The sequence below is a fragment of the Anabrus simplex genome, chromosome 5, assembly GCF_040414725.1.
Source record: "Anabrus simplex isolate iqAnaSimp1 chromosome 5, ASM4041472v1, whole genome shotgun sequence".
In the NCBI taxonomy this organism is placed as follows: domain Eukaryota; kingdom Metazoa; phylum Arthropoda; class Insecta; order Orthoptera; family Tettigoniidae; genus Anabrus; species Anabrus simplex.
The window spans coordinates 243,572,185-243,594,417 of NC_090269.1; the positions used below are offsets into that span (position 1 = coordinate 243,572,185).

At 40.8% G+C, this 22,233-nt stretch overlaps 1 protein-coding gene across 1 annotated transcript; it reads left to right on the forward strand.

The window, feature by feature from the left end:
• The first annotated feature begins 3,505 nt into the window (after positions 1–3,505).
• Positions 3,506–22,023, forward strand: LOC136874472 (pleckstrin homology domain-containing family A member 8-like). The gene is made up of 2 exons (XM_067148102.2): positions 3,506–3,747; positions 21,624–22,023. Exons 1-2 carry the CDS (start codon positions 3,506–3,508, stop codon positions 22,021–22,023), a joined length of 642 nt encoding a protein of 213 aa, XP_067004203.1.
• The last annotated feature ends 210 nt before the right edge of the window (positions 22,024–22,233 follow it).

A 22,233-nucleotide genomic window follows, 5' to 3' on the forward strand; every position in this document is an offset into this window, starting at 1 on the left:
TGTCTAAGACACACACAAGACCTGTTTGATATAAATTGAGGTTTGTTAGTGTCATGAAACGAAATACCATTGCCCTCAATGACCACCTTCAACTTATGAGACTGCTCAAAGAAGCCGAGCCTGTAGTTTCCGGTTCTGTGTACCTCAGATTTCGGCACGGTTCTTCAGTTCGACACAGTTTTATTCGGCAGTGATATCATATAATTAACGCGCCCCAGAGTCGGAAGGCCAGCACGTGTACGCTGAAGGAGCGGCCCAAACCAAGCTTTACTTCGGAGCGGCATCGCTTTGTCTGGGCCAGTGATTGAACTTGAGCATCCTTGGTTACGTCACAGTTCCGGTCCAGGGACATGACGTCACGACCGGCGGAGTGTGACTTCACTTAGCTTGGTCATTACGCAAACAAATCCCGGCGCAGATTTCATAATACCGGTGTGATGAGTTCATCAGAGTCACTAATTCAGACTTAGTTCATCATCTGTCTGATGAACTAGTTCATTTTCCTAGTTCGTTTGAAGTATTAGTTCCATCAGATGCTCAACAGTTCAGAAGATTTCGTCGCCGTAAGACCTATCTGTGTCGGTACGACGTAAAGCAACTAGCAAAAAAAAAAAAAAAAAAAAAAAAAAAAAGTTCAGACGATCGCATTTCAAAGTATTACGCCTGGTATGCAAAAGAGAAAATTGCGGGTGAGAACAGGTAAGAGACTGGGTTTTCGTGATTACATCGCCCGGCGCATGTCTGACTTAGTGTGAAACAAAACACTCGTTAGGTAGTCAATTCAATACAACTTGTGGCCGATAATAACTACAGTAAGACACGAATGGCAACAGTCACGTCAGTAAGCAAATAATAAAAGACGGTTTACTGGCATTATCTTTACGCCTGTTATTCTATTGACATGATTATTGTAAACTAACTGATATGGCTGATCGCTTAGAGACGCGGATAGCTAATTATATAGTACGGTGCTGATCATTGTTTTAAGAGGAAGTACAATGAAACAACCATCCTTTATTAAAACTAATCAGAGCGAACATTATTAGAGATCCGACACTTCGAAAAATGAAGGCATCGTTGAATGAAAGACAAGGACCTCGGAGGGCATGACAGTGAAGGACTCCCCAGGCATCGCAAACCCAACACCGTCGGGGTCGGTAAAGAACAATAGTTGACCAAGCAAGGGAGGTCGGATAGGAGAGATGAAAGTGTGACACAAATAAGTGGAAGCAATGTCACATTGCTTTTGGTGTCAGTAAGGGCATTCGGTTGTAAAACTAAACCAAACAATACAAACAGCCGATCACAAGAAACTGTGAACAATGCTGGGAGTAAGAGGAAGAAGAAGGAGGAAATTAACTACTGAATCAAAATCGTAGCAAAGATTTTAAAACTACTGTACACGATGTAATATTTAAAACTTGAATGACTACTACTACTAAACGTTGTCACTCCTCCCCTGAAGGAGGAGGCGGGCCTCTTAGACCGTGATGCCGTCTCTCAGGCCGGGAGATTTGTTGCGGTGAAGGAGATGTGTGGAGAAGGTGAGGGGGTTTTCAGCCGTGGCCTATACTACGAACTATCCCGGCATTCGCCTTAGTGCAGGAGAATGGAAAACCACGGAAAACCATTCTCAATACAGCCGACGGTTGGGGCCAGCCGTGAGGTCCAGTCCTGTCCCGTCTCCCGAATGCAGAGGTGTAGAGCCACGGTAGAACCGTGGCCACCCCTCCTCTGCTCGGTTGGCCGGTCAGAGTGCAGAGCTGTTGGGCAACGGACAAGCCGTGGCCTCTTAAGGGCCGAAACCCACTCTGCATCTACCGACGTGACAGTGACATAGCAAAGGTGTGCACTCTATTCTGAATTAAAGAGTAACTGTGAGAGATTCCTGTTTCCGCGTCTGGTTCTTTCAATTCAGTTCCTGCACTACATACACTGTCTTTGCTCGTAAGCACGACTCCTTTGCAGCTCTCTGATATGTGTCATACGAGGAGCCTGTCTCCTGGCTCAGTGGACGCAGTGATTTCTTTAGTGAGTTCAGTAAGCGTACATGAACATCATCAATACAGCCTTGACTCATTCCAGGTTACGCTTTCCTCTCTCGCCTAGGAGCTGGGCAGTTGCCTCAAATTTTCTTATTACTGATAAAATTGTTGAATTGGTTGGAAAATCGGCCGTACCGAATTCTCTTTGAAATGTTCATTGCGTTTCAATCAAGGAATTTGTCTTCCATTACGTTTTCAAAACAAAATCACGTTTCCGAACAGGGTACTGCCTGCTCTTGTTATGACTGAAAAAAAAAAAAAAAACTACAGACTGCGAACTAATTAACTGTAACCAACAGTAGTCAACATTGGATGTAAGGGGTACAATAGAGAGTCTCCCAGAGCCACTGAGATCATTAAACCTGATTTCAAGTTTATACTAACATCCAGAAGAAAATTATTACCCATTACTTTTTATGGATCGCCCTTTATCTTAGTGCGTTCAGAGTGGCTGTCAAATACAGTTCTAAGTAGTATTTCAACATTGTATCTTCAGAGAATTCAGAGATGAAGGAATGTAAATCTGGCAGTTTTAATATTCCTCAGATATATATTTTCGCACCTCTTACTTTCTAATTGATTTGCCCTTGGAATAATAATAATAATAATAATAATAATAATAATAATAATAATAATAATAATAATAATAATAATATCCGGCTCTGTGGTGTAGTGGTTATGCCGGCCCCGTGCCTGCCTCTTACCCGGAGGCCCCGGGTTCGATTCCCGGCCAGGTCAGGGATTTTTACCTGGACCTGAGGGCTGGTTCGAGGTCCACTCAGCCTACCTGATTAGAATTGAGGAACGATCTGACGGTGAGATAGCGGCCCCGGTCTCGAAAGCCAAGAATAACAGCCGAGAGGATTCGTCGTGCTGACCACACGTGTGATCAGCTGCCAAACCCGGAGGTCCGGGTTCGATTCCCGGCTCTGCCACGAAATTTGAAAAGTGGTACGAGGACTGGAACGGGGTCAACTTAGTCTCGGGAGGTCAACTGAGTAAAGGGGGTTTCTATTTCCCCCTCAGCCATCCTCGAAGTGGTTTGCCGTAGTTTCCCAGTTCTCCTCCAGGCGAATGCCGGGATGGTACCTAGCTTAAGGCCACGGCCACTTCCTTCCCGCTTCCTTGTCTATCCCTTCCAAACTTTTCATCCCCCACAAGGCCCATGTTCAGCATAACAGTTGAGGGCGTTTGCGTGAGTTATCGGTCCTCTTCTCCAGTTGTATCGCCGATCCAAATTCTCACGCTCCAGGACAGTGCCCTTGAGGCGGTAGAGGCCCTTGCTGAGTCCGAGGAAAAAACCAACCCTGGAAGGAAACGGATTAAGAAATAAAGAATTATAATAATCATAATCAGGATATTAAATAAACTGAAGGCTACGACAGTAGATAATTCCATTGTTTCAACACAGTGGCTTTGGAAAGTGAATCCATGGTTACCGGACGCCGTGTGGCGGGCAGATGGCTGGCTCAAATCGACAGAGCCTACCAGAGGCTGAGAGGACATACCTTAACACATTACAGACACCATTTCCAAGCATTGTCGATGGGAAAATTGAAACAGAAGACTTCCTGGAAGCAGTCAAGGGTGTCCTTGTGCTTATCGAGAAATTTCGACAGGTTTTTGCCCCAATCAAGTTCGATATGTGGCGCTGTCTTGAAACTCTTGAGGAAAGATACGTTGCCGATAAGACCACATACAGGTAAATAAGGCTAAGAACTACTTTACGGTATTGAAATCATTTCCGTTTAACGTATAATAAGCGGTGACCATCATGTCAATAGTTCAGTTGGTGAGCATATAGAATACCTCATCCCAGTTGAAGTTTCCAAAATTTGTTAAACTACTACTAAGTATTTCATGTATCTTATATGCAGGCAGCCGACATTTGGAATACATTACCGTATAACACGTCAAGATGACTGATCTGCCCTTGCACGATCGGAGTTAATCAGTCTTGCGAGACAGCTAAAATCAACTACGAAGCTGCTCCATCAATAAAGGTTTTAATTACCCACCCTTAAGGGGTGAGGAGGGCAACCTAATGGGAAATTCCCTCTCTCTGACCGAAGCTCTGCCTTAAATTTTATGTCAACCCCCAGGTTCATCTGAGCTCCGGAGACTTTGAAAGATCCATTGTAGAACTTAGTCCTCGCCCGACGGTCAGATGGAACATTTCCGTTACGGATCTGTAACTTGGACGTTGAGGTTTCTGTATTTTCAGGTTCTGTCCTGTATAATAGTAATTTGTGTTCAGTGAGACATACAAGAATTGCTAATATCGTATCTTCCATTGCATGTATGACGTCTCGGATTGTTGTTTAGGGAGTTTGGGTCCCAGCGATTACTATTAGTAGTTTGGATATACCTAATATCTATTCTAAAATTATCACAAGAGTCGCTTGAATCCTAAATTATCCTTGATTGTTATATTTATTCTCAGTAACAGATGACAGCTCATTTTATTTCTGGGTCGGATTTTTAAAAATTGAATTTTGCGAGAACCTGAAAATGTCACATCTCTAGGAGCTTCTCCCCATAACTGTTTATAATTTTATCCTCACTCCTTCTACTTTTCAACATACACATTCCATCCTTCCTACTATATACTGGGCTCTGTTCCCCTATTCTCGCGTTCCAATCTCCGAATAACAACATATCCTCTTCTCCTGCAAACTTCCCTCTTGTCCTACTAATATCCACCAATAGCTCTTCAAAAAAATTCTTATTTGCATATGCTGAACTACTAGGATGGCAATAAACGAACGCTAGATTTATTTTCTTCCCCCTTCCCTCAACCCCTCCCATATTCAATCTCAACCATATAGTTTCTTCCATACCTGTCTCTATATCCTCTACCATTTCACTAATGTCTTCCCTAATTAATACTATCATCCCTCCTGGTGCGCGTCCCTTACTCCTCTCCTTTCTTCTACATTTACATTTAATCGCAAACCCCTTCCATGCTATCTCCTTCCCTGATTCCAGCCACGTCTCCAAGAGTGCCACAACATCGAAACTTTCTATTACTTCCCGAACTTTCTTATTTCCTAATTTGCTTATTAATCCCTCACTATTCACACATCCTATTTTCCAATATAGTTATAAGTTTCCCTCCCTCCCTTCTAGTCTCCTCCTTTAGTCTTACTCCTTGTAGTTCTCGCCCCTTCATCCCCTATTTCCATTCCTCCTTTTTTGCCGACCTATTCCGCTCCACGTCTTCCGTATCCTCCATCCCCTTACGGACTTTACCCCAAAGAAAAATTTGGGCCAAGGCCCTGTCACACCCCCAGTTCTTAATGGTTAATTTAATAAATATCAGAAAATATTGATTGGTAGATAAATAAATGTACAAGGCAAAATTTCTTATTGGCTAACGCCTTAAGTTGGCAGGAAGAGATAGAAGTGTTGATAACTTTTGAACATCAAAAACAAACATTAAACATTCCAGTTTAGGAAACCTTAACACACAAATTTATCTTGAATTTTAATAGTTAATCTTCACCCCAGAGGACACAACATAAATTGATAGTAGCGACATCTGTTGAAAAATGTTCACACTACTTCCGGAATGAATTTCAGAGTCAAAAGGGCCTTCTATAAGGTGTTAGTTTTAAATGCACTGTTCGGGTATACCTCCGGTACAATTATTATTATTATTATTATTATTATTATTATTATTATTATTATTATTATTATTATTATTATTATTATTATATTATTCAATGATGGCGGCTGTGTGATAGGACGTATCGTTTGCGAGTGATAGTGAATTGGTACTTATAAGAGCAATATTTCACAATGCAGACTGTATTAGTTGTGAAGAGTGTAAGAAGCAAACGCTGATCAACGGACGTTAAGGTGAGTCTGTGTGAAATGTTTAGTGTCGTTAAGAATCACGAACTACGGTTGCATGAAGGTACTTAACCTAAACGAATAAGAGTTAGGTTCGAAGCTTAGACAACATCGAAACGTAATAAGTAGTTCACAAGATCACCGCTAAAGGCGTATTGGAACAATAATTTTGTGGTACTATCACTTGAGTTGTGAGGAAACAACACTAGAGCGCAGTTATACACCTAGTGCTAATGTGGGTCGTTCGCGTAATGTTCTGGTGATAAATGGAAACATCTACTAACACAATCACGCGTGATCAAAATCAAATGGTTACTCCGAGCATCGAATCATCGAATAAACTGAAAGAATCAAACGATGCCTCGCGAGATACCGACCTAATTATCCTATCTACAGCTGTGGAACAAGGTGAGGGAGAGGGGGAAGATGACCCAAACATGGTCGAGACGGCAGAAGTACAAAACAAAGAGCTTATATTTGTAGCATTAGTCAATGAGATTAAAGAATGCGACAAAGTAAAATGGATCGAAAGATTGCAGCAGATGATTGATGCACGGTTTAGCAGGATGCCCCGAGGATGGTGGCCGAAAATAACCAAAGAGTTTCAACAACGCTTTGACCAAGGAGCTCGTCAAATTGATGTCAGGAATTTATACAATCGATTCAGACACAAGAGTCAGAATATTAATGCATGTGAAACGGATAACCTCAAAGAAAATAATGCAATACAAATGCCATCTATGGTGAAGAACACAGACTTGTTCCTCAAAGTGAAACGAACGTTATTGACAAATATTGATGAATACTGTAAGAAGAAAGAGGCAAAATCAAGAACTAAGAAAATATTTAGCCAGGAAATAAATCAAGAAATATTCGAAATGATGAATGTAATCATAAAATCGGAACGAGTAGAACAGCAAATAACCACGATCGCTGAAATGAATGATGTGTTGTATGCATGCCAACAGACGTATGAGATGGTGACAGCTAAAGAAAAGAAGGCATCTGTCTGGAAAAGCTCTATCGAAGCCAAGATCAACAAATTGAATAGAAAATTGGAAATAATTGATGCCCACCGCCCAAATGAAAGAGCAAGTAAAGAGTTGATTAGAATGTGTAGAGAAAATCGAATTCATTCAAACAAGAGTAGTGATATTCAGAAGATGCGTGATATGATTCTTGAGAAAATAGCTATTTACAAGAAGAAGATAGTGATAGCTGAAAATCGTATAGCATCTAGAAACACAAACCGAAAGTTTGAGTTTAATAGGAAGACCTTCTATCGTGACCTTGAAGGCGACAGATTTACAGTAAGTGAAGATATTAATCTTGAAGAAACCAAACGCTTTTGGACTACAATTTGGCAATATGATGAAAGACAAGATTATGAACAACTGATCCAAGAACTAAGTCCAGCGGAAGTGGAGGTAGATATGGATAGAGATAAGATAAAAGAGGTCATATCCAGTTGTATAAAGTACCTTGCGAACTGGAAAGCAACAGGACCTGATTTTGTATATAATTACTTTATTAAGAGAATGTATGCACTACATGAGAGGTTAGAACAACTAATCCACGAAATAATCCAAAACCCAGACTTGATCGATGAAGAACTTTATGCTGGGATAACATATTTGATTCCAAAAGTCCCGAATGCAAACATACCGCAGCTCCTGAGGCCAATTACATGCCTTTCAAATTTATTCAAATTAATCAGCAAAGTGTTCACGGTAATAGTCAATGATTTCTGTGACGTGAACAATATTATCTCAAGTAATCAAATGGGAACACGCAACCGATGTCAAGGCGCTAAGGAACAAGCACTTATAAGCAAAACCATAAATGAAAAGTACAATAATAAATTGTATACTGCTTGGGTGGACATTCAGAAAGCATATGATTCGTTGTCACATGAATACCTAATTGAATGCCTACGGAAGATACATATGCCAGAAAACATCATTAAATTTGTCAATAGAACACTTGACAAACAGAGAACAACATTAATATGTGGAAATAAAGTGGTCGGTGACGTGAAAATAAATAGAGGAATATTACAAGGAGATGCTCTATCACCCAAGTTGTTCGTAATTGCTATGGAATCATTAAGCAGAATTCTAAATAAGAACTGCGAGAAGATCCAAGCAGATGAACATGGAAGAATTGAGTGCAACCACCTCATTTTCATCGATGACATTAAATTGTTCGCCAAAGATGTGCAGACATTGAACGAGCTGAGCCAGTGGACGAATCAATGTCTCAACAACATGGGTTTTACAATCAATCAGCAAAAGTCAGCGAACAATATCAATTCGAACCATATCTTTGGAGAGAAGGTAAATGACGTGGAAGGATACAAATACCTAGGAATATTAGAAGACTCGAGAAATGTAATTAAACCCGAGAATAAAGTTATCATAGCCAACAAGATCGAATCACGGGTAACAAATGTATGCCAAACAAAGTTGAACGCGAGAAACCTGTTTGCAGCAATAAATGAGTACGCGTTATCAACTATTAACTATTATATTGGCCTGATCCCGTACGAGCACGAAGAATTTAACAACATTGATCTGAAGGTGAGAGGAATCTTGAGAGAGCATAATATCGTCAGAACAGCAGGTAATATGGAACGACTGTACCTGAAAAGACATGAGTTAGGAAGAGGACTACAAAATATTTCTGAGAAGGCCGAATTGATTTTACTAGAACTATGTAAATATTTGGCAACAAACACAAGAACGAAGTTTATCGCAGAAAGTGAAAGAAGAAATGCAACCCATCTTGGACTGATTGAAGAACATTTGAAACGGAAGTACCTAATTGAGGAAGGAAACGATGTCACGGTAAAAGTAGTTAAACAGAAACAAAAACAGATGCGAATGGATCGAATCATGGCTAAGTCAATGCATTCCACATTGTTCCGTGAACAACAGGAGAAATTTGTTGACGTAAAACAGTCATCGTTATGGCTAATGAGGGGGAATATATCTCCACAGGAAGAAGGAATGTTCTGTAAGATACAAGACAGAAACATCTTCTTTAGTCATGGGAGTATATTCCAGAGGTGCCCACACTGCAACCAGGGCAATAAGACACTAGATCACCTGGCAACACAATGTGGACGAATGCTTAATTTGGACTACAAGAAACGCCACAATGATGTTGTCAGATGCTTGCATTTCATGTTCACCAAAAAGTATGGGCTGAATAATTCTAAGAAAATAAAGAACTATAAAGTTGAAAATGTCATATCCAATCAGCGAATTAGAATAAAGTCAGACGTCATCATACAGACTGAGCTTCGCATTGAACACAACAAACCGGATCTGATGATACATGACCTTGTAAAGAATGAAATCCTATTAATTGAAGTTGGAATCACAAACAAAAATATCCTGAAACAGACTGAAACCACTAAAGGAAGAAAGTACGAGATGCTAGCCAACGAACTCTCACTTATGTACAATGGGGCCAAGGTGACTATGGTCCCTGTGGTAATAACATGGGACGGGCTAGTTACCAACTTGTTCAAGAAGCACATGGACAAATTGGAAGTGAGCAAACAGCTACAGGCCTACCTACAGACCATTGTACTAAAAAGAACATGTGAGAGTGTGCTAATCGACTTCAGACGAGGCAACTTGGATAACGAGTTGTGGACGGAGGACTTGCAAACAATGATGGACCAGATGGAGGCGGTCCTGGTACCGTAAATGGTGTGCAAGAAGTGTGTATACAAATGCGTAGAATCATTGGATGTAACATGGACTTAAAAACTAATTGAATAAATTTATTATTATTATTATTACTATTATTATTATTATTATTATTATTATTATTATTATTATTATTATTATGTTCTCGCTAGAAAATATTCTTGATACTTTTAAAAATGTATGTTCACTTGTTAGTTGGAGTGTACAAATTTACTTGTTTATTTATTTAAGACATATGTCTGTAACAGAGTTGCACTCCAATTACAACAGACATTACAAAATATACTACTATGATATATAATGCAACACAGAAAAAAGATCACGAAAAATTAACAACAGATTTTGAAAAATGATAATAAACAAATTTAGAAGTAAAATGACAAAACAACAATAGGTTATATACAGATCAGGATTAGATAGTGCTGCAATCACTGGCTCCTGATTACATAAGTAGTAAGAACTAAACATTTATGTGCAGGCATACACATATGCGATCCGGTTAGGTGCGTGGTTAACAGTACTCATAAGACCTCTTATAAAAGTATGTGCAAATGAACTTACATTAAAATGGATATGATAATACGATAAAGCGATTCGTGAAGCGCACCTTTCGACATAGTGCTAAAGATGATGGTTGCTTAGGTATTGACTGATCCCTTCACAATGGATAAATAGACAGATATAATTCTCGGCGTAGTCGGCATAGGTGCAGTCAGTAAGAACCATCACATTCACTTAACCTTTCTTCCTGTTCGCTAGTCACCAAAGTGTGGTCCCTCAACCGTCCATTCTCTGTCTACGATCCTCCAGCAAACTCCGCAGGTTAAAACCCTCCCATGTCCTCCGCCATGGACACCAGTAACTGTTGCTACGCACAGAATTCTCAAACTGAAGACCCTATCCTAACTTTACAAATCATTTAAAACTATGAAGTAGATACATAACAGAGATAAAAGATTTACAAAAACTACCCTTCAAATTCACCTTTATCGTACCACTAAATTTAATAAATCCTTTGTATGCACTACATCACGTGTCTTTAACGTCTTTAATCTTCATTAACTGTACTAACACTAACTGTACCCAACTAAAGCAGTCCTTAACATATATCCTTGTGGAGGAGTACGCAAGACCGGGCATTCTTGTGTCTAACAATCAGAAATATGTATATTTCTAAGAAAATTGTTTCTTAGATTTAGCTTTATATTCTTTAGGTCCTTCTAGTCTAAATAATAAATAGGCTTATGATTTACTTTCATTGCACCCATAATCGAGTTTTATTTTTACTGGATTTGGTATCTGTATTTTAATTTTTAAAGTTTAATGTTTAGTTTAATATTTTAATATTATTAAAAATGTGTGTTCATAAACCTGTACTGTATTATACGTACACGCTACATAAAGGGACTTTTCAGCCTTAGTGGCATGTAAATCATCAATAAATTCAATTAAATTCAACTCAATTCTCCATGTACAAGTCGATTATTCCCATTTGCCCCGCATTACCTTTTCAACGAAGTTTGTTCATAGGCAGAGATTCTTCCATTTAGTTCATATCCAACACAAACTTTTACCTGCCTATAGTGACTCCTGCCATTTTCTCCACCCTTTTTTACCAGCAGTCATCATGCTACTTCCATACAAATATCCTTAGTTCACCAACAGCCACCTATTATTCGAATACGGCAGAACGATCTACGAATAATCTGCGAACTCACTGCCTTCTTAAAAAAATACACTTGGTCAAAACTTCGAATTCTCTGTCTTGTAATAAAATACCGTTGATCACAACAGATAATTCACTGCCTTCTTTAAAATATCGTTGATGATAATTATGAACTCACTGCCATATCACAAAATACCGTTCAATGCATCTGCGAACTCACTGCCTTCTTACAAAACAATATCGATCACAGCTGTAAACTCACTGCCTTCTTCAAAATCATCATCTATATCAACTGCCAACTCACTCTATTCTTGCAAAATGCCCTTAGACATAACTGAAAACTCACTGCCTTTTAACAAAATACCGTTGATCACAACAGTGAATTGCAAAAAATACCGTTGATGACAATTGTCAACTCACTGTCATGTCACAAAATACCGTTCATTGCATCTGCGAACTCATAGCCTTCTTACAAAACAACATTGATCACAGCTGTCAACTCACTGCTTTCTTCAAAATCACCATGTATAACAACTGTCAACTCACTCTATTCTTATAAAATACCCTTTGGCATAACTGAAAACACACTGCCTTGTAACAAAATACTGATGATCGCAACAGAACATTCACTGACCACTTACAATATAGTGTTGATCACAACTGCGAACATAATGCCGTCTTACAGAACACCGTTGATCACAGCTGCGAACATACTGTCGTCTTATAAAACACCCTTGACCACAACTGCCAAATCACTGTACGTTCTTATAAAATTCCTTTGGTCTCAACTGCAAACCTACTGCCTTGTAGCAAAATTTCGCTGATCACAACCGTGAACTCATCGTCCACTTGAAAATTAATGTTGATCACAACAGGAAATTCACTGGTTTCTTACAATAAACTCTCGACAACTGCGAACTGACAGCTTTAAGTAAAATTGAATTTCTTCCAGTATAATAGTTACCTCAGCAAATATCACAAGTTGAGTACTTAAAATAGTCCAACTAGTGTAATTCCATGGTCCACACCCGCCATTCAATCGTCTTAAGATTCCCTCTCATCCGATATCACTTAGTCCTGGAAGTATTGACTTTTATAGCATAGTAGTTGGATTTCATTTCACTTTCCAAGATATTAGATTGCCACTTCAAAACAGTCCACCATTAATGCAAATTCCTTAAAATATGCCAAACTGCTTACTGCATGAATAAACAAATATTCTTGTGTACAATTCTTTATCATGGTCTTATCTTTTTCTGTTGTGGACCTACAAGTTGAGAAAAAATCCATAGGAAAATATTCCGCAAATTTATATTTTTTATTTGATTTCCTTATGTCAACACAGTATTTCATTGCAATATTTGCTCTCAGAATGAGAATACAGTATTTCTCTTTAAAATTACGTAATGAGTTGTTAGAGTACCGGGTCTAGAATAACTCTGTGTGGCTGACATTGTATTCATGCATTTTAAGGAATAGAATTCGTCCCTTGAGACTTACAAAGAAGATAGAAATGAGAAAGTTTAGTAACCACAATGAACACGTACTACTTAATGTAAATCACCAGTGAATAGAGTGGAAAAGATCATATGGAATGGTGTGAAAATATGAAAAGCTCAAAACTGACTTAGTGTGTTTTGCTCGTAAACCCACGATATGTTCCATAATCACGTGTAAACGGCAGTGGAGGTTGTGGGTTCGGATCCCACTGGTGTCTGGTTGGCCATTTTTGTTCTGTACTTAACATCTCTTCAACACGTACTAAATGTACGTAACACGACCTGATAGGTTGAAAGTCGGTTTCGATTACAACGCGGTCGTGAAAATTCAATATTCATTCACGAAACTCGGTTTATATTTTCAAACTGTGTAAACTAAGATACTGGGCTAATTGTAGTTACGATATTCAGAAAAGAAGGGGGTGGGGGGCAAGCAGAGGTTTGAAATGGTCTCTTTCTCGCAAAATCATAAAAATATTTTATCCTCTCACAAATTTGTAAATGACTGTACATTCCTTCACATTTTTGCAATAATGTACACTGACTGACAGAGCAAATGCAACACCAAGAAGGAGTGGTTCGAAAGGGATGAAAGTTGGGGAAAAAACAGAGACGGCACGGACGAATAATTGATGTTTATTTCAAACCGATATGCAGGTTACACAATGCGCACGGCATCGACTCAGTAGGATGTAGGACCACCGCGAGCGGCGATGCACGCAGAAACACGTCGAGGTACAGAGTCAATAAGAGTGCGGATGGTGTCCTGAGGGATGGTTCTCCATTCTCTGTCAACCATTTGCCACAGTTGGTCGTCCGTACGAGGCTGGGGCAGAGTTTGCAAACGGCGTCCAATGAGATCCCACACGTGTTCGATTGGTGAGAGATCCGGAGAGTACGCTGGCCACGGAAGCATCTGTACACCTCGTAGAGCCTGTTGGGAGATGCGAGCAGTGTGTGGGCGGGCATTATCCTGCTGAAACAGAGCATTGGGCAGCCCCTGAAGGTACGGGAGTGCCACCGGCCGCAGCACATGCTGCACGTAGCGGTGGGCATTTAACGTGCCTTGAATACGCACTAGAGGTGACGTGGAATCATACGCAATAGCGCCCCAAACCATGATGCCGCGTTGTCTAGCGGTAGGGCGCTCCACAGTTACTGCCGGATTTGACCTTTCTCCACGCCGACGCCACACTCGTCTGCGGTGACTATCACTGACAGAACAGAAGCGTGACTCATCGGAGAACACGACGTTCCGCCATTCCCTCATCCAAGTCGCTCTAGCCCGGCAGCCCGGCACCATGCCAGGCGTGCACGTCTATGCTGTGGAGTCAATGGTAGTCTTCTGAGCGGACGCCGGGAGTGCAGGCATCCTTCAACCAATCGACGGGAAATTGTTCTGGTTGATATTGGAACAGCCAGGGTGTCTTGCACATGCGAAGAATGGCGGTTGACGTGGCGTGCGGGGCTGCCACCGCTTGGCGGCGGACACATCCCTATGGGTATCGGCTGCGATTTGACGAAGCGACCAACCTGCCCTTCTCAGCCCGATCACCATACCCCTCGTAAAGTCGTCTGTCTGCTGGAAATGCCTCCGTTGACGGCGGCCTGGCATTCTTAGCTATACACGTGTCCTGTGGCACACTACAACACGTTCTACAATGACTGTCGGCTGAGAAATCACGGTACGAAGTGGGCCATTCGCCAACGCCGTGTCCCATTTATCGTTCGCTACGTGCGCAGCACAGCGGCGCATTTCACATCATGAGCATACCTCAGTGACGTCAGTCTACCCTGCAATTGGCATAAAGTTCTGACCACTCCTTCTTGGTGTTGCATTTGCTCTGTCAGTCAGTGTATATAGATGGTAAATTGTTTTTTATATATGTTGTTATATTAATTAATTTTATAATTTTTGTATATTTAACCCCAAAATATAATCGTTACTTATTTACTTATTATTACAAGTGTAATATAATATTAGGATTAATAGAATGTTTCATCTTAATATCACCTTTAGGTGTTATTGGAAATGTATATCATATTATTGTATTTTAATATTGTAATTAATTATAATTAATCGTAATGTTTATTATTATTTTCTTGTGGGTATACTGAGTTCTTTGGGGCTACCCTCATTGGGAGGCAGTTTTGTAAATAAATACATAATTGTTCAAGATATTATTCTAGTAAGCTATATCATATTATTGGTAGAGAGAGATTTATTACAAAAATAAATCATCCGTCCTCCAATGAGGGTTTATTTTATTTCGTGTCAGAGTGTTGGAAAAACTTAAAATATAAATAAGGTATTATATATAAATAAAACAAAGTACATTTTACGTCACAAAACGTGTTTCACACAATGTCTGCCAAGAAATGGGCAACAGAAATTCCCTCATCAGTGGCTTGAATCAAGTCTTGAAGTGTACAACGAACAGGGCCGGACTGACAGTCATACAGGTGTTGGGTAGTTTGTTGCTCCCCACAATCGCAGAAGTCTGACTGATCTTTCAGATAACCCCACTTTTAGGCTATCCTTGGATTTACCTACTCCACTCCTCAAAGGATTCAGTGTCTTCCAAGTTGTCTATTCCAAATGATGACCAGGGGGTGGTGATTCATAAGGCACCATCCAATCAGAAAGATGCTCCATTTTTGCTCGCCACATATCCCAACGTGCTGTTCTTGTTGGTTTATCCAGAGACTTGGAGACAATGAGGAAACTTTTCCTGGACTTCAGTCTTCTGGGTGGAGGTCGATGTCCAAATAACGGGTGGTTGCTTGTGAGATCCACCTTCGACCTCTCTTGCCTTGCAAACACTTCTCGCCAAATGTCTGGAGGGGAAATACCAGCTAAGCAGTAGAGTTTGTCAGTGGGAGTAGGTTTCAGACACCCAGTTACTATTCTACAGGTTTCATTAAGGACTGCATACACCCGCTTCGTATGGGCTGACCTGAACCATACAGGACATGCATACTCAGCTGCAGAGAAACTCAGAGTAAGAGTTGAGGTTCTTAAGAAAGTTGGATGGGCTCCCCATTTGCTTGAGCCAAGTTTACGGAGGATGTTATTTCGGACTGAGACTTTCTGTCCAGAGTTAACACAGTGTTTCTTGTATGTTAAGGTCCGATCTAAAGTGACACCCAGGTACCTTGGTGAGAAACAATGCTTCAGTTGCTTACCCCCCCCCCCCCCCCCCCCCACGTCTCGCACAGCTGTCTAGTAGCTTCTCGATTTCGAAGATGACATGCACACACCTGGGGCTTAGTCGGGTTTTGCAGTAGCCGGTTCTGATAGCTCCGTAAGTGCATTTGAGAGCTGCATTTCAGTGGTTTGAAAGTCATCGCACTGGACAGCTAAAGCCAGGTCATAGGAATAAATGAAGCTTCTTGTATAGGAAGGCCTTGGATGGTCATTCGTGTAGATGTTAAAGAGGATTGGCGAGAGGACACTGCCCTGAGGAAGTCCATTCCGTTGATCCCTCCACCTACTGTACTTTCCTTGAAACTCAACAAAGAACCGGCGATTCTGCAGGAGAGTTTTAACAATCTTCGTGAAACCATAGTCTCTGGTGAAGTTATAGAGCTTGGTGATCAAAGTTCTATGATGCACTGTGTCGTGCGCTGCTGTAAGGTCCACGAATACCACTCCTGTGATTTTACGTCTTTCGAACCCATCCTCTATGTGCTGAGTTAAATTAAGCACCTGTGAAGTGCAGTTCCTTCCGGATCTAAAGTCCGCCTGTTCTGGAATAAGACTTTGATCTACTTTAGATGTGAGGCGCTCGAGTAGGATCCTCTCAAATATCTTATATAGGTGACAAAGTAATGATATTTTCATGTAGCTCTTAGGATCTAATGGATCCTTACCTGGTTTCAACATAGCCATCACTCGAGACATCCTCCACACCTTTGGTATCTGTTTACTCTGCAGGCAATTGTTCAGAAAATCAACAACCCACTTCCTTGCTCTGGAACCAAAATGTTTTATTTGTTCCACTCTCATGTCATCCAGACCTGTAGCCTTGCCACTTTTGGATTTGTTTATGGCTTTCTCTAGTTCCTCTAGGGTGATATTATTAGTGAGGTGGCTAGACTCCTTATCTGTTTGGCGTTCTAACTCTATTCATATAACCCCCTATTTTTCCATTGAGCAGAAGTAGATGAGCAATGGCATCTGGTGACAAATTGATGTGAGCAGGGGCTTTTGTGAAGTCATTATTAAGCCTCTTTAAGAGTCACCAGGCTTTCTGACTACTTTTAGACATGTCCAGCTCTTCAAGGGTAGATATACAACGATTTCGTTTATCTTCCGCTAACATTGTTGTCAACTCTAGACATTTCTGCACAGTCTGTTCGCCAAAGGGATTCGTCCCGAATAGATCAATGTATTCAGCCAGCAGAGCAGAGGATTGTTGATTGAGACCAGGAACATAATTCATTCAACAACCTCTGGGAATTGACTGTCTGGAGCTCTTGTTCACTGCTTCTACAAACAGGTCGTAGTCAGTCATAGAAATGCCTATATCAGATACAGCATCTCCCAAATATGCAGTGAACTTGTTCGAGTCTGCTTTCTTAAAATTATATCGCCTGCGGAAAGGTACGCTCATGGGACGTACCGCAGCAAATACCTGACACATGATGTGTCTGTGCTCTGTGTGTAGTATAGGGGTGCCGATGTTCCTTATACTCTGCTGAGCAATTCCTTCGCTAACAAAGATTAGATCAGGGTTATAACCTTGTTGCCAACGTCCGCTGTTAAAAGAAGGAGGAAGTTTAACATCGTGTAACAGTAGCATCTGGTGGGTCTCAGCCCATTCTAGCACAGCCTCTCCATCTTCATTCTCATGTTCATATCCCCAGACGTTTCTTTGGCTGTTAAAGTCACCAATTACAATGTGGACGGGTTTATTGTCGAAATTCCTTGGTTTCTGGAAATGGAATGCATAATTTGGTGTTTTATATATAGAGGAAACAGTGCAATGATTTAACTCAACTGTAAGGAGTACTACGTCAGCACAGTCAGATATATCAGTGGATAGGGCCGCTATACCAGGTTTGACAAGTATCGCACTTCCATGCTGTTGACTTGGTCTCTTTACTACTAAACGCATGCCAGAAATTCTTGGCCTGCTCTGCTTATTGTCTCGATGGGTTTCTTGTACACAAAGGACATCACAGTCATTTTCCTTACATAAATACTACAACAGTTCTTCTTTTACAAGGCACATTCCTTCGATGTTTATAGACATAATCGACAACTGTGATCCTGAAAAGGACCTTTTAAGAATCATCTTTCAACACTTCTGGAATGGATGAATTAGCCGGTAGATATGTGCACACTCTACCGTTTCCAGGGAGCACCATCAGTCACAGTCTGTTTAATCAAACTTAACTGCACAATTTATTCTGTGGCTGCACACGTGGAGGTTTCTTCCACGCTCCCCTCCAATGAGGGTGGCCATTTGGAACCGGAATACAGTTTCAATTTCAATTGAGTTTAAAAATATCAAGAAATTAACTTTTAATCGTTGATGCTGTTATCTTCTTTTTTCCCAGGGTTAGTGGGGGAGGAATGTCAATCACGTTTCCAGGTACAGATGGGAATGACTGATTTGCAGAGAGTCCCTCAGTATCTGTATTAATATATTTTCTAACTCGCAGAATGGAACTTTCAAGTTTTGTAGGAAGTTCGATGTCTGGCTAGGGAGGGTGCCTTTTGCTCCGAATAGCAGGCCTCTGACAATCCACAGATCGATAGGTATTTTATACTTAGATGAAAGGTAAGGCAAGCATGGAACATAAATAGCTTGCTTTTCTAAGTCCACATCCCGAGCTTGATTTAGGTCTTTTTCAAAGCGAATGGTGGGATCTAAGACCATTGCTTTAATGTCCTCTCTGTCGATGTCTACGATATCCGCCCTCGATTAGAGTCATCGGTAGAGATGCATTGACCGGGCGAGTTGGCCGTGCGGTTAGAGGCGCGCGGCTGTGAGTTTGCATCCGGGAGATAGTGGGTTCGAATCCCACTGTCGGCAGCCCGGAAGATGGTTTTCCGTGGTTTCCCATTTTCACACCAGGCAAATGCTGGGGCTGTACCTTACTTAAGGCCACGGCCGCTTCCTTCCAACTCCTAGGCCTTTCCTATCCCATCGTCGCCAAAAACCTATCTGTGTCGGTGCGACGTAATGCCACTAGCAAAAGAAAATGCAGTGAGCTTCCTCGTGCACCTCCCATCCACGCTGTCTCAAGCCTTGAGCAATCGACGTTCTTATACGATAATGGCGATGGGTTGAGCATTAGTTCAGTGCTCCGGCAGATTCCCAGCACATGGCCAAGGGTTTCTGTCTCGTTGCAGCCATTTTGGCGGCAATGGGTTGTGTTGAATGTCCTGAGAACCGGCCTTACTGCAGTGAGGTTGCATGTCATCTTCACTGCATTTATGCATTCAGAAGAGGACAGAGGTGATTTATGAGTCATCCAGGAGTTTGTTTTCGGGCAGTCTGAATATAACACTACTCCTTTTCCTTTATGTGGTAGCTGGCACCTCGACTGAAAGGATCGATTTCTCATAATTTCTCGTAGTTTTCTTCCGTCAATCTTTGGGGGTGGGGTGGGGGAGACTTTCTTTTTTTACGTCAAGTCTGTGGAGTGCCATATATTGTTCTTCAGGTAACTTCCTTACGTATAGTAGGTGAACGTCCTGAACATGGAGTAAGTGATTGCAAATATTGTAATGCTGAATATTAGCTTCCCATTCTGAGCAAATTATTCCCATCCCTCTGACCTTTCTGGCACTATACAGAATCGAATTTGGAGTATAGTCAGGCAGCATCATTATTTGTTTTACGGAACTTCTTATAATTTTGTCCAGATCTTTAAGAAATGTGTTTGATAGTTGTGTCAGAGGGGCACATTGTAGAAGATAGATCAAACCCGGCCAAACAAACTCGTTAATAATCTTGATCTTTTGCTCTGGTTTTAGAAGTTCTGTATTTACAAGATTATTTAAGTCAGAAGTTATTGTGCTTATTAGTTTACGTCTGTCAAGAGAAATTTCATTGTTGAAGTCAATTCCTAAATACTTGATTCGTTCATTGTTTGTTTTAATCGATGGTATTATTGATCCTTCGACTGTAGTGACGTTTCCTTCAGTTAATTTTCCTTTCTTCAGGATTATAGGTATGTTTCCAAGAGGATGGATATGTAAACCAATTTCTGTAAAGCTGCTTTCAGCTAAATTTAACAAGGTAGTAGCATCATTTTCGGTTTTGCTGAGTATGACTAGGTCATCTGCGAAAGCAAATGAGGATAACGGCGGTAGATCACCAGATAAAATTTAGCCATAACGTTGGGATATCTCATGGTCAGTGCGATTTTGTATTACAGTATTGATTGCTAAATTGAACAGCAGTGGTGAGATAGGGGACACTTGAGCTACGCCACACTTAATTTCGCTGGGTTTTGATTTCCTATGATCAGCTTCCACTTGAACTATGTTCTTTGTAAAACATGCTTCAATTAATCTACATACGTTAGGAGGAATTTCAGATTATCGAAGAGATCGATTGATATGTTCATGTCCGATAGAGTCAAATGCTTTTGTGACATCTAAAAAATGACGCAACAATCCGTTTTGTTGCGTTTCGCATCCTGGAGGCAACCGTTCACGAGGGAAGCGTTGACATGAGTTTCAGGTAATGGCACGAAGCCACGCTGGCGAGGACTTAGTGTGATATACGAACGCACTCTCATATCTAGTACTCTTTCAGTTATTCTCCTAATCATCGAATATATGATTATAGGTCTCCATTCTTTAATATAATTTATGTCTCCACCCTTATGTATTAAAATTGTTCTTTTGAGTTTTGAAGGTACGTAGGAAAAATGAACCATCGTGTTGATGAGTAACGTCAGAAACTTTGTAGCCTTGAGAAGGCGTAATACACGAATTGTAATATTATCTGGGCCTGGTGAGGTGTCAACTTTAATGTTGTATAATGCCTTATGGACATTATCTACGAAATATTGATATCAGCAGGTAAGTCAGTGCTTTTTTTCATAAGAGAAAGAGGTGAATTGTTATTTTCTGTACTAAGAGTGACACATGGTAAGTTGGATAAAGAAACCATATAGTGCGCAATAAATAAATAAATAAATAAATAAATAAATAAATAAATAAATAAATAAATAAATAAATAAACTGAAAGCGTTAAGATTTATATACAAAAGTTTCAAACACATGTTAATTTACAATATAATTGTGATATATTTTGCCATTAAAAGTTTCTTCATTAAATCAAGTCGGAATGAGGTAATTTTCATCAACTGTTAATCATATTAATTGGGTAATACATCTGTTTGTCATTGCATTAATAAAACTTAGCGCTGCCATTGATGCTTTCACGGCCCGTACTTTTAGACATGATACTGTATAGGCTTTTGGGCTTAAGCCGTGAACTGTGCTCTGCGTCCACAGAAGAAATCTCGACTGTCCACGAGAAAGGCTTTCACTGCGAAACGTAAAGAAATTCACCTTATTTTCTTGACACAGCTTAAGCCCAAAAGCCTATACAGTATCATGTCTTAACACTTAGTGCTGCTGAATTTTCTGCTTGGTTTATCTGCAGTACGGTTCTCGCGAGTAAAACAACACTACCTATCGTTGCTTTGAAACCTAGTATGGTAATTACTCAGACGTAAACAATCAACGTTGTTACGTCTTGCTAGTCGCTGCACATGGATCCGTTCCTCAATTGATCACAAAATGTATTATCTGTGAATATGTAAACAATGACAGTGATAATGAAGGGAGTGCGTGGTACTGTTGCAGGTACCTGACGGATATGATAAACCAGGAGCAGGCGGAGGGCGGCATGAGGGTCACAGAGTCCCTCCTGTGGCTAAAGAGAGCGCTTCACTTCCTGCACTCGTTCCTACAGTACATCGTGGACGATACCGAGGAAGACGACGTGGAGCCCATGCTGAAGAGGGCCTACGAAGAGACTCTCCACCGCTATCACGGCTGGATGGCTCAGCAGCTCATGATGCTTCTCTACCGCATGTGCCCTCGGCGTTCCGAGATTTACCGCACCTTGGCCCTGGGTCATGAGGACCGCGAGGAGGCAGTCAAACGCACCCTCATCACCTTCCTGACGGAACTGGGAGCCAACATCGAACATATCTCACAGTTCTATGAGATGCACAACCTGGAATCCAACTCGTGGATCTAACGTTATTGTAAGAGTATATCTCTACATTAAAAAGTATGCACAGTTCTGATAATATGGTGTCATTACTACGGTATGGACTCCTAATGCCGGTCAAAATACTATCCATCACCCCCCGTGAATGTTTAGTTGATCAAAACTCATGAATACCGTTTTGAACTTCGTTGGTCTTTTATATATGGCGAGTGCCACTTCAGAAAACCCCATGGTCAA